Source organism: Hyaena hyaena, unplaced genomic scaffold (assembly GCF_003009895.1).
Source record: "Hyaena hyaena isolate Hyena2069 unplaced genomic scaffold, ASM300989v1 scaffold_103, whole genome shotgun sequence".
In the NCBI taxonomy this organism is placed as follows: Eukaryota; Metazoa; Chordata; class Mammalia; order Carnivora; family Hyaenidae; genus Hyaena; species Hyaena hyaena.
This window is the reverse complement of record NW_024080735.1, coordinates 356984-369901: the sequence shown is the minus strand read 5'-3', so window position 1 is coordinate 369901 and position 12918 is coordinate 356984. Positions and strand designations below refer to the sequence as shown.

General features: G+C 33.4%; 1 protein-coding gene across 4 annotated transcripts in view; it reads right to left on the bottom strand.

Moving 5' to 3' along the window:
* The window catches only part of KIFAP3 (kinesin associated protein 3), a 162962-nt gene that overhangs the window by 130196 nt on the left and 19848 nt on the right, over positions 1 to 12918 (bottom strand). For 3 of the 4 annotated variants that reach the window (XM_039235858.1, XM_039235857.1, XM_039235860.1), the window contains 4 exons: positions 8739 to 8870; positions 6034 to 6188; positions 3591 to 3646; positions 2913 to 3054 (listed from right to left, as the gene is read on the bottom strand). In XM_039235858.1, coding sequence (XP_039091789.1) covers positions 2913 to 3054; positions 3591 to 3646; positions 6034 to 6188; positions 8739 to 8870 — 485 coding nt within the window. Of the gene's footprint in view, positions 1 to 2912; positions 3055 to 3590; positions 3647 to 6029; positions 6189 to 8738; positions 8871 to 12918 lie in introns of those variants that run through there. The other variant, XM_039235861.1, reaches the window with a different exon arrangement.

Below are 12918 nucleotides of genomic sequence, written 5' to 3'. Positions count from 1 at the left end.
TCTGATTGTACTCTTTTCTTCTATTTGATTAAAAATTCATATATCAATAATTACTGTGCTGACAGGCAGATAATGTGTAATGATGTAATTTGCATTACTATAATAGTACAAAAAAGTGCAGACGGAATAGAGACGTAAATCGTAAATCGGAACAAAGTTTTTGCATACTGTTAAAATTATGTTACTATTAATCTGAACTAAATTATTTTAAGATAGTAACTGTAACCCTAGGGCAAACACTGAGAAAATAATTCAGGAAAACACAATAAAAGAACAACAAAATGATTAAAATCGTATACTAAAAAACATCCATTTTACATAAAAGGCAGTAATAGAGGGCTAACAGAATAAAAGTGATAAAAGACACAGAACACAAAGTGTTAGATGACAATCCTACTTTATGAGTAATTACATTAATGGTAAATAGACTAAACACTCCAATCAAAACACAGAGATTGGCAGAACAGATTTTTAAAAAGGCATGATCCAACTATATAGTTTCCACAATACAAACATTTTAGAGTCAGACACAAATAGAGTGAAAGTAAACAGATGGAAAAAGATATGATACAAAAAAAGAGATAAGAGATTGAGAGAAACCATTGCTACGTACATAAAAGAGAAAGAACATAAATGATACATATAAATTTATACACTAAATTATATGTAAAAAGGATATGTACATTTAAATATAAATACACATATAGTCACACACACATACACACACACAGGAATACTTAAGACAGGAATACAAATTTCACAGGGTGGAGATTCCAAGTCTAGAGACAGAAGAAAAATAGCATATTCATTAGAAATCAGGCAAATGCAACTTAAAGCAAAGAAAGCTTGTTCATTACCACAACAGAATGGCAAAAAACAATAATCAAAACAAATATAGTTAAAGAATTAATTATATTATAATGTATCTATATGCATGTAATCTTTTTTTTTTTTTTTTTAATGTCTTATTTATTTCTAGGAGAGAGAGAGACAGCGTGAGCAGGGGAGAGTCAGAGAGAGAGGGAGTCACAGACTGAAACAGGCTCCAGGCTCCGAGCTGGCAGTCAGCACAGAGCCTGACGTGGGGCTTGAACCCACAAACCGCGAGATCATGACCTAAGCGAAAGTCGGACGCTTAACCGACTAAGCCACCCAGGCACCCCTATATGCATGTAATCTTAAAACATTACTGTATGAAGAAAAAATTATCAAGAAAGAAGTATGATACTATTAATATAAAAAGTCTTACAAAGTAATACTCTATATTCTAATATAGGAAAAAATCCTATACATATATATATGTAAAAGTATGAAAAAGATCTAGAAGAATGAATCCACTCTAAACTCAGATAATAGTAATGGTCAAATTACTAACATTCTAGTTCTTTATAAAGAATATACTAATATATGAGCTGTATAATTTTGAAATACTTAAAGTGTACAAATTTCCTACTTGGAATATTGATAATGTTCTAGGACTTTCTGGACAGTTCTTTGTATATATTTTCCAAGCTAACAAGTATTGGTGTGTACTGTGCAGCCTCCATAAAAGGAGTATGACGACAGACAAAAAGATATTCTTTCTTGTGCGACAGAAATCAGATAATAATGACATCTTCTATATTTTATTTTTGGCAAAAGTACAGTCAGAAAAACACACATTTAAAATAATCCTAGGGGCACCTGGCTGGCTCAGTTGGGTAAGTACCCTACTCCTGGTTTCCGCTCAGGTCATGATCTCTTGGTTCGTGAGATAGAGCCCTGTGTTGAGCTCTTGCGTTGTCAGTGCAGAGCCTGCTTGGGCTTCTCTCTCTCCTCTCTCTGCCCTTCCCCTACTCACACTCGCTCTCTCAAAATTAATAAATAAACTATATATCTCTCTTCCCCTCCCTTGCTCACACTCGTACTCACTCTCTCAAAAATAAATATAGTTTAAAAAATAAAATAAAATAAAATAAAATAATTCTATAGTGGCATTACAGAGAAAAAAGGTTTTAAGAGCATTGTATCTCCTTTTTTTTTATTACCTAGCACATCTAATGAAAGGAGAGGATCAAAATTCAATCTAAATGAAGGTATAGAGATTAATATATTTTTTGCTGCACTACTGACAGAAAACTAATATTGGAACCCTAACTAATTTAATAAAAGCATATATGTATGTGTACAAATGTCAAAAGTTTGATACTGTATCCTAACTGAAATAAAAAATATTCCAGAGTAGAAGAAAGAAAAGACACAGTACCATTAACACTTTATTTCTGTTGTTTAATTTATGAACTTCTTAGAGAATATTTAAATGTTATACTCTCAAAAGTTAAAAAATTTTCAGAAGAAAGAAGGTAATAAATGTCTGGGAAATAAAGGCATTCCTAAGTTTGGTAAGATTTTAGCTTTGTCCTCTATTATGATACAGGTTAAAAACATATTATACAGGGGTGCCTGGGTGGCTTAGTCGGTTGGGCATCTGACTTTCGCTTAGGTCATGATCTCGCGGTTCGTGGGCCCGAGCCCCGCGTCGGGCTCTGTGCTGACTGCCAGCTCAGAGCCTGGAGCCTGTTTCAGAGTCTGTGACTCTCTCTCTCTCTCTCTGACCCTCCCCTGCTCACACTGTCTCTCTCTCTCTCTCTCTCTCTTTCTCTCCTAGAAATACACAAAAATATTTTTAAAAAAAGAAATGAGAAATTAGAAAGGAGGAAAAAGTGAATAAATTCTTTTGTGTGATGTCTAGTACCTCTACTGATAGGTGAATTCTGTTTACTTCTTTAAGAATNCTCCCTCTCTCTCTGACCCTCCCCTGCTCACGCTGTCTCTCTCTCTCTCTCTCTCTCTCTCTCCTAGAAATAAAAATATTAAAAAAAAAAAAACATTCAACAATTTTTCTAACTTTAATATTTATAGGTATAAATCACCGTTCAGTAGTAGTTCTTCCAAGTTATCAGGATTTCGAGCAAGTTGCAAAATTAAAGCAGAACCCCGAACTTTGTCAGGAATATCTTCATATAGTAACTCTATGTATTCATCCATGTCATTGATGTTAGCCACTTCATCAATCTGAAAGAAAGGAAGAGGAAATACTCCTAAAGAACAATGATGTCCAACAAAGGCACTGCCAAGGAATGATATTGTGTGGTCAATATACCGCCCTTTTAATAACAGACAAGTTTTCAAAGGACTCATAGTAGACAGGAGGAAATTAGACCTCTGGGTGCTAGGACTCCAATACAAAAGTGGTTCCACCACATGAAAACAGGATGTACATAACCTCTAAAATTGGTCTATTAATATAAACTATCCTAAATGTAATGCAAAATAATTTGTATCTACTACAGAAGGTTAAATAGTATTTCAAAACATATTGGAATAAGAATATTTAAACATTTCAAAATGTACTTATCAAAATAAATTATATCTAAAAAACATGCCACTAACTTTTGCTGTATGAAACACTCATTGGCTACTTTTTCTAGGTGCTTCTAGCTTCAATAAAATTTCCACATCTATTTAATGTTATTCTATGAATTACTGATGGGGAAAGGCAACAACCTTACAATCAATCAGTTCTCTGTTAGATCAGAATACAGTCTTACCTCCATTCCTTCAAAAGGAGGTGGATCTTTAGGCTTGCTCGGTTTTTCTTTTTTTTCTGTAAAAAGATTTTTTATTTTCAAATGAGAAGAACTAGGTTTTTAGAGTTTCTGGGTAATTTTTATTTTCAGTAGATGAGTTTAATTATAGCTAAGCTGGGGATCTTAAAACTGACCAGTTTATGAAATAATCTTTTTTCCAATAAATAAACAATTTTAAATGTTCATCTATAATCTATTTGTTTTAATGAGATATCAAGGAGAGTATCTATGAATAAAATCTATAAATAATCCCAAAGCTATGTTATTCAGCAATTTTAATTTCTCCTAAGTTAACTTTACGGGTAGGTAAATCACCAGACTTGCCAACAAGAAGCAAAACAGTCCCCTCCTGATTCACATTTAAGGTGGGAATAGGGAAATCAATAAGGCAAAGATACATTAATGAGCTGAATATTATAAAAAATAAAATGAAAAAATCACTTACAGTAATGAATCACATAAATATTACTTTTGAGACTGATGGATGTGGGGGGGAGGGAGGGATGGGCATAGAGGAAGACACTTATGGGGATGAGCACTGAGTGTTATGTGGAAACTAATTTGACAATAAACTATTTGTAAAAAAAAAAAAAATATTACTTTTGAGGGTCAAGGTTTCTGGTTTGAAATAGTGAATACCAAGTAAAAAAGTTAAAAAAATGGAATTTTTAAAATAAGTGTGTATTTAACATGGTAATAGCATTTCTTATGTCTCTAAACATTAATATCTATATAATCTATCCATGTATGTTGACATGAAAACTTCCTCACATTCATTTAATTTCTGGGGAAGAAGGTGAGATGACTGATGTACCTTGAAAACTCCCAGGGCTTTATTAGTAAAGATATTTTAATATAAATTCATTTGGGATTATATTAATTAGGCATAAGGAAAGATCAATTTTAACTCTATTAATACTCAAAATAAGTACATACACACCTTATAAGAGTACAGGATTTGTTTTGCTCACTTTGAACTTATTTAACTTATTAAAGAAATTCTCTCTCATCATTTGCAGATATCTTAAAGGGAATATTCTATCATGAAACATTTAATAAAAGTGCTTCTTGGCAAAATTTTCCTCATAGCAGTAATTATTAATAATTAACAATTATACATTGAGTGCCAGTTACGTAGTTGGACACAAGTTCAAACTGCTTATTTTTGCTTTTAAATACATTCATGATCACTTAACTCATTCAAAAATATATACTGATCATACAATATATGTTGGATAATATATGAGGGTTAACTAATATAGTAAAAGGGTATATTAGAAAAAAAGCATTTTATTTACTATGGATGAAGAGAAAAGACTGGTTAATTTAAAATATCATAACACATTTTCTCTCATTTTTTTTTCTACTTAGTATAATCAAAACTTAAGCATTTATAAATATTTCAAAGGCACCATATTTTAGAACTCACCAATGGTGAAAGCCATGTGAACCTAATCAGTACCATGAAGTAGAATAACTAAACATTCAATAATCTGAGATGACTTTCCATTGAAATGTCTGTGTTTTTATTTTGTTTCATATTTGGTTTAGATTATTTGATGATGTTTTCTAAAAATAATTGCTTAGTTCTAATATTTTAATGACTTGGTTCTTTATGAGGAAATTGAAGACAAAAGAATGGCAACAATGAAGACATTAAGGAACAAAAAAGTATTATTTTCTTAAGAAAGATTCATAAAACTTGTATCTTTAGGATAGTCTGAAGCATATGACATATATTTTAACATTTAAATATTTGAGTAATCTATTCAAATTATAAATTGTCAATAAGACATTTAGAAAATATAAATCTAGTTGGGTTAGGGAAAATAGATTTTTCTGCCCCAAATTCTCTCTTTTTATTATTCTAGAATATGACAGACATTTGCATTTTCATTCCTTATTTCAGCACATGTGTACACATACAAACATACATACACACCACAGTATGAAATAGAAACAGATAATTTTTTCTGTGGAAGCATCTAATATAAAGCCTGGTATGGAAAAAACTAATAGGTTTATTCTTTCATTTGTTTACTTACACACAGCACTGGAAAAATAAAATAAAACAGTAACAAAAATAAACCCCTACCAGTCAAATATCAAAAGCACGAACTATATAAACAACTCTGGTTATACATTAAAAAATGAGAAATTCAGGGCTCCTGGGTGGCTCAGTCAGTTAAGTATCTGACTTTAGCTCAGCTCACGATCTCACAGTTTGTGGGTTCAAGCCCCGCGTCATGCTCTGTGCTGACAGCTCAGGGCCTAGAGCCTGCTTCGGATTCTGTGTCTCCCTCTCTCTCTGCCCCTTCCCCACTTGTACCCTGTCTTTCTCTGTCTCTCAGAAATAAACACACATTTAAAAAAAATTTTTTTTTAAGTGAGAAATTCTACTTACCTTTTCCTGACAATGAATCACGGCGGTTCTGTAGGTAGTACAACAGCTGTTCTACCTCATTTAGTTTTGAGGGATGGATAAGTTTACATTCTTCAACTACCTTCCGGGCCAGGGAAGTTATATCTGTGTTGGCATTGAGACTCTTAAGACGAATACTGTGAACATATCAGGATTTTCCAACTCAGGTATTATCAAAGTAGGTGATAACTTAAACAATACTTTTTAAAACTTGAAAAATAGCTTACAAAGCATTTAAAGGTATCTGACATAGACTCTTTTAGTAAAATATAATAAAATATTAGATATGATTAGGTTTAGAAAAATGCAAAGAAATGATTTCTTTGAACTGTACAAATGAGATAACAAAAGGAACATAAAATCTATAGCTTACTCTTCTAGGGAGGACAGCACATCCAGAGACTTTGTTTTAAAATAGTCTTTCTGGGGGCGCGTGGGTGGCTCTGTTGGTTAAGCATCTGACTCTTGATTTCTACTCAGGTCATGATCTCACAGGTTGTGCACACTGGCAGTGCAGGACCTACTCGGGATTTCTCCCTCTCCCTCTCTCTCTGTGCCCTGCCTCATGCACTTTGTCTCTCAGAAATAACTTTATTAACTTCAAACAAACAAAGACGTGTTAAAGAACTAAGAACTAAATCTCTCGCCTGAAATGTGGATATCTGAGGTTCTAAAAGCAAAGACTCTAATCAGCTAGCTTTTCTTTGGAAGTCAAATTAATAAACTCTCAATGGGTGCCTGGGTGGCTCAGTCAGTTAAGCATCTAACTGCAGCTCAGGTCATGATCTCATGGTTCATTGGTTCAAGCCCCACAATGGGCCCTGTGCTAACAGTCTGGAGTCTGGAGCCTGCTTCAGATTCTATGTCTCCCTCTCTCCTTACCCCTCCCCCACTCGTACTCTGTCTCTCTCTCTCTCAAAAATAAACAAACATTAAAAAAATAATAAGATCTCAAGAGATTTTCACATGTTCCCAAAATGTTTAAAACTCAGGCAGTAATCACAACACATTAATAAAAGCGAGAATGTGTAAAAGGACATAATGTAAGTATTATGTGTCCATATGTGTATTTTTCTTCAATTTAGTGAATTATCCAAGGACTTAGTTATTTTAATTTTTTTAATGTTTATTTATTTGAAATGGGTGTGGTAGTGGGGATTGGAGGTCAGGCAGAGAGAGAGGGAGACACAGAATCCAAAGCAGGCTCCAGGCTCTGAGCTACCAGCACAGAGCCAGAGACAGGGCTCAAACCCACTAACTGTGAGATCATGACCTGAGCCAACGTCGGACACTCAACCGGCTAAACCACCCAGGTGCCCCAAGGACTTAGTTATTTTATTTTATTTATTTATTTATTTTTAGGACTTAGTTATTTTAATGAATTATCTGTGCAATTTAATTTTCTAACACAAAAAAAGAAGACAGATTAGGGATCTTACTAAGATATTAGGCAACTTTTCTTTACAGGTTGCTATACAGCAATTGGAGCACTATTAAAACTTGAAGCCAAACCATTCTTGATTTGTGGGTGGCCATCCTGTGCAATGTAGGATGTTTACTTAGCAGCACCCTGACCTCTATCCACTAGATTGTCAATAGGATCCCTCCAGTTAAATCCACCAAAATTGTTCCCAGGCATTGCCAAATGTTCTCTAGGGGGAAAAATCACAACCACTCAAAAAGTTGAGAACCACTGCTATATATTTAAAATACAGTGCTTTGGGGGCAGCTGGGTGGCTCAGTGAGTTGAGTATCCAACTTTGGCTCAAATCATGGTCTGGCAGTTTGTGAGTTCAAGCCCCGTGTTGAGCTCTGGGCTGCCAGCTCAGAACCTGGAGCCTGCTTCAGATTCTGTGTCTCCTTCTGTCTCTCCCCCACTCTCTCTCTCTCTGTCTCTGTCTCTCAAAAATAAATAAACATTAAAAAAATTAAATACAGTACTTTTCAGTGTGCTATATCACCAAAACATACTAACATTCTTTTTAATTAGTTAAAACTCTTTTTACTTAGTTCTCAAATCAATTTTTTTTTCTTTTTATGGAAGGAGAGAAGAAGATTGGGAGAGAACACTAGGTGATCTCAGACCTTCTCTCCTCCACAATACTGTGAAAGGAGGGCAAGACAATCACCAGCACAAGTATAGAATAATGAAAAAGGCCAGTTCCCAAGGGCTGCTGAAAGTATTACCTAAGTAGGAAGGAAAGTAAAGGATGTCAGGAGATGTAACCTCAATTCATTAAGTCAGAAAATGCTCATTTTATTGCTAACATCTTTCACAGGGGTAGACTTTTAAGGAATGAATTCAAAGTACATGTCCCATTTGGGAATTCTGGAACTCATACTATTTGCTACAATTCCAGGAAAAGAGAAGAATACAGACAGGATCCCCTAAAATAGAAATTTCCTAAATTAAACTAAAAAGCTTCACATAAACCTATCTTTTATTACTGATTTCACAAGGTGTAGTAGTTTATATTCTATTATAAGCATTATATGCATGATCTTCTCTGGAACACATATATGCTGAATTTATAGTTTAATACAGTCTCTGCTTCACTAAGATGATATACACCTAGAAGAATGCCATAACCATTTCTAATCTGTGCATATTTAAATTGCATCAAATTTCTACACAGTTTATATGAAATTCGCCAATTTCAAAATGTGCACAAATGAAGAAAACTTACATCTTTTGGCATTCCTTTCGTTCTCCCAACATGGGATCACCCATTTCTCCAAGAATGGTAGCTTCCACTTCATACTGAACAATGAGTGCTTTTTCTGATGGATGTACATCAATATTTCCTCCTTTAACTTTCCTATAATATAATATAAAATAAAAACAGACATAGGTAGATTAAAAACTCACAAAATGTCTATGTTTTTTATCTAGTTTTTAGTTCTAAAAGCATGTGGGTTGGATTAATATATGCATTTAAATTAGATTTACTTTTGACTTAGACCAAGAAATAACTCTTTTTCTCCAACTCTGTAAACTCTGTACTATACATCTTGATCTTACAGAAAGTATCTTAATAAATAGCTATACCTGGGGAAAAATACATTTACACAAAGAATCATGCTGATATTAAAAGCAAGTGAATAAAACAAGATGTTTTGGAGAGAATAACCTCAAATAAAAATCATTAATTCAAAACCAAAGATAGCTGCCCCAAAATTCATATTTAAAAAAAAAACAAAAACAAACCTGCCTAACAATTAGCCCATTAACTGTATCACACAATGACATGAAATTATCTAAACCACAAGATTTATTATGTATTATCTTACATAAATATATACATTACAGCAGTGAATCTTCAAATCACTCAAATTACATAACAAAAAGACATTTAGAGGTTATGTTTTATAGTCCTGCATCTTTAAATTATAGTGTTATTAGTAATTTCCATAGGATGGTTCTAAATACCTCATCCCCCCAAGCTTCTAAAGTTATACAATGAATCTTTAATTACAGTAAACAATGACAGATTAATCACTACTTGTCACTCAACCACATTAGAAGGTGATAAAACAAGTGATATTAAAAGAGATTAAGCAATGAGAACAAGAAAAATTTCTGACTATAATCACAGTTGGCTAGTAGGGTATTTTAGCTTGACAAGAAGGAAGAGAAATATGACAATATCTTAAATTAATTCTAATAATCACTCAAAGTTGTTCCTTTACTTAGAAATAAATGCCCTATTATGTATATTTTCATGTAATTTTTAAAATGATCTTTTCATCAGAATTATTTACAAAATATGGAATCTGTATTGGAACCATGACTACGAGTCAAGTATAGAGATAGAGTAGGAAATCAAATACAATGCTAAAGTCTAGGTAGGTCAGCAACCAAACTGACAGTAAGATGTACAGAAAAAAGCTTGTGAGGAATTAAAGCAGCTAGAAACCAGGCAGGCCTGCAAAAATAATTAGGAAATTAGGTATACACACATATTCTAAATAGGATGGTACAGATTCCGAAAGGCAGGATAAATGGATACAAGCTGAGGCTAGCAATAAAAAACTAATGAAATCACAGGAATCAAAATAACTAAGTAAGAAAAGTAAGAAAGAAAGATAGAAAGAAGAAAAAAAGATGTACTATAGCAATCATTACAGAAACTCTCCTAATTATAGAACAAACTAGTTACATGTTTCCTGATAAGATGGAGAACAATCCCATTCGTGAATTTCCTATACAGAAGGGGGGAACAGTGTATACAATTGAATGAAGACAATCATAAGGATAAAACACAAGTGCAGAGCCCAAGAGTAGTCTCCTACCACCACTTGTATAGTCAGTCTTTCACAAAGGAACAGGTGAGGTAAAGCATAATTGTCTTCTGGTCTGACATCGTGTGTTTCTCAAAGAAATCAAATTGATGAAAGAATCTCACCAATCTTTTCTTGTTTTTGTTTGCTTTTTTTGTGTGCATGTGTGTTTTAAAAGACTGTTCATTAAAATTTTTAATAGCTTCTTTATCACTAAAGCAAGTTATGTTTTTATAGGAAAAGTAGAACACAGAAATTGCAAAGAAAAAAATAAACTCAAACACCTAGAAGAAACCAATTGTTACAATTTTAGCACATATACATTCAGATTTTTTTAATCCATGTATAAATAATAGAGTGGCAGCTCTAAAATTTCTTTATAGGAGAGGATTAAGGGTAGCAATTTGGTAGGGTTGAAACTACATTGAATAGCACTTTACATAAGAGTAATACAAGTTATTAATTGCTTATACAATGTGAGGGCTGATGGAAATTATGGATAAACCCTTTGCCTGTTCTCCCCAGCACTGTGGCTGAATATATAAAATACATATATTAAAACTAATCTCATATTATACTGTTTAGTAACACATTTAAAACTTACTATGGGGGTGCCTGGGTGACTCAGTGGATTAAGCATCTGACTCTGGATTTGGGCTTAGGTCCTGAACTCAACAGTTCATGAGACTGAGCGCCACCTCAGGCTCTGCAATGACCATGTGGAGCCTGCTTGGGATTCTCTCTGTCTGTCTCTCTCTGTCTCTCCCTCTGCCTCTCCCCACTCTAATGCATGCATCTGCACTCTATCAAAATAAGTAAATATTTAAAAAAGAAGAAAACCTGTACAAAGATTTGTTTAGCTAAACTCACCAAGAAAAAAGAGGATTCAAATAAAATCATAAACAAAAGAGGAAACATTTACAACTGATTACACAGAAATACAAAGAATCACAAGAAAATTAATTATACACCAACAAATTTAAAAACAGAAGAAATGGGTAAAATCCTAAAACCATACAATATGCTAAGATTAAATCATAAAGAAACAGAAAATATGAACAGACCAATTACTAGTAAGGGATTGAATCAGTAAAAAAAAAAAATGTCCCAACAAAAGTCCATACTCCACAGCTTCATGGGTTAATGCTATCAAATATTCAAAAAATTAATGACAATCATTCTCAAACTCTCCCAAAAAACAGAACAGGAAGGAAAACTTACAAACTCATTTTATAAGGCCAGCATTACTGTGACACCAAAACCAGACAAGGATACCACAAAAAAATTACAGGCTAATACCCAAAAGGACCATAGATGCAAAAATCAACAAAACACTAGCAAACCAAACTCAAGTTTACATTAAAATTATCATACATCATGATCAAGTGGGATTTGAGGACTGCAAGGTTGGTTCAATCAATGGAAATCAATCAATGATACACTATATTAACATAATGAAGTATAAAAGCCATATGATCATCTCAACAAATGCATAAAACATTTGACAATGTTCAATATCCATTTATGATAAAAACTGCCGACAAAGTGAATATATAGGGAATGTACCACAACACAATAAACGTCATATATAATAAACACACAACTAACACCATACTCGACAGTGAAAAGTTAAAAGCTTTCCTCAAACATCAGGAACAAGGCAAGGATGCCCACTCTTAACTATTTCTTTTCAACATAGTATTGGAAGCCCTAGCCAGAGTAATTTGTCAAGAAAAAGAAATAACAAGCATCCAAATCAGAAAGCAAGAAGTAAAACTTCCACTATTTGCAGATGACATGATATTATTATAGAGAAAACTCTAAAGAGCCCACAGGAAAAAAAAAAAAAAAAGAACTGGAGCTAATTAACTCAAGAAAGTTGCAGGTTAAAAAAAAAAAAACCAACATTAAAAATCAGTTGCATTTCCATACACTAATAATGAACTATCTTAAGAGAAATTAAGAAAATATTCCCATTTACTATTAAAAAAAAAATCTAAAAATAAATTTAATCAAGAAGGTAAAAGACCTATACCCTGAAAACTATACAATATTGACGAATGAAAATGAACACAACACAAATAAACGAAAAGATATTCCAAGCTTATGGACTGGAAGAATTAATACTGATAAAATGTCCATACCACCCAAAGCAACTACAAATTCAGTGCAATCCCTATCAAAATCCCAATGGCCTTTTTTCACATAAATTGAACAATCATAAAATTTGTGGTGCGCCTGGGTGGCTCAGTTGGTTAAGCATCTGACTTCGGCTAAGGTCATGATCTCACAGTTCGTGGGTTCAAGCCCCACGTTGGGCTCTATGCTGACAGCTAGCTCGGAGCCTGGAGCCTGTCTTCAGATTCTGTTTCTCCCTCTCTCTCTGACCCTCCTCTGCTCACGCTGTCTCTCTCTAAGAAATAAATTAAAAAACATTTTAAAAATTCATTAAAAAATTTGTATGGAGCCACAAAAGACCCTGAATAGTCAAAGCAATATTGAGAAAGAAGAACAAAGCTACAGGTCTCACATTTTCTGGCTTCAAAATATATTACAAAGTTACAGTAATCAAAACAGTGTGGTATT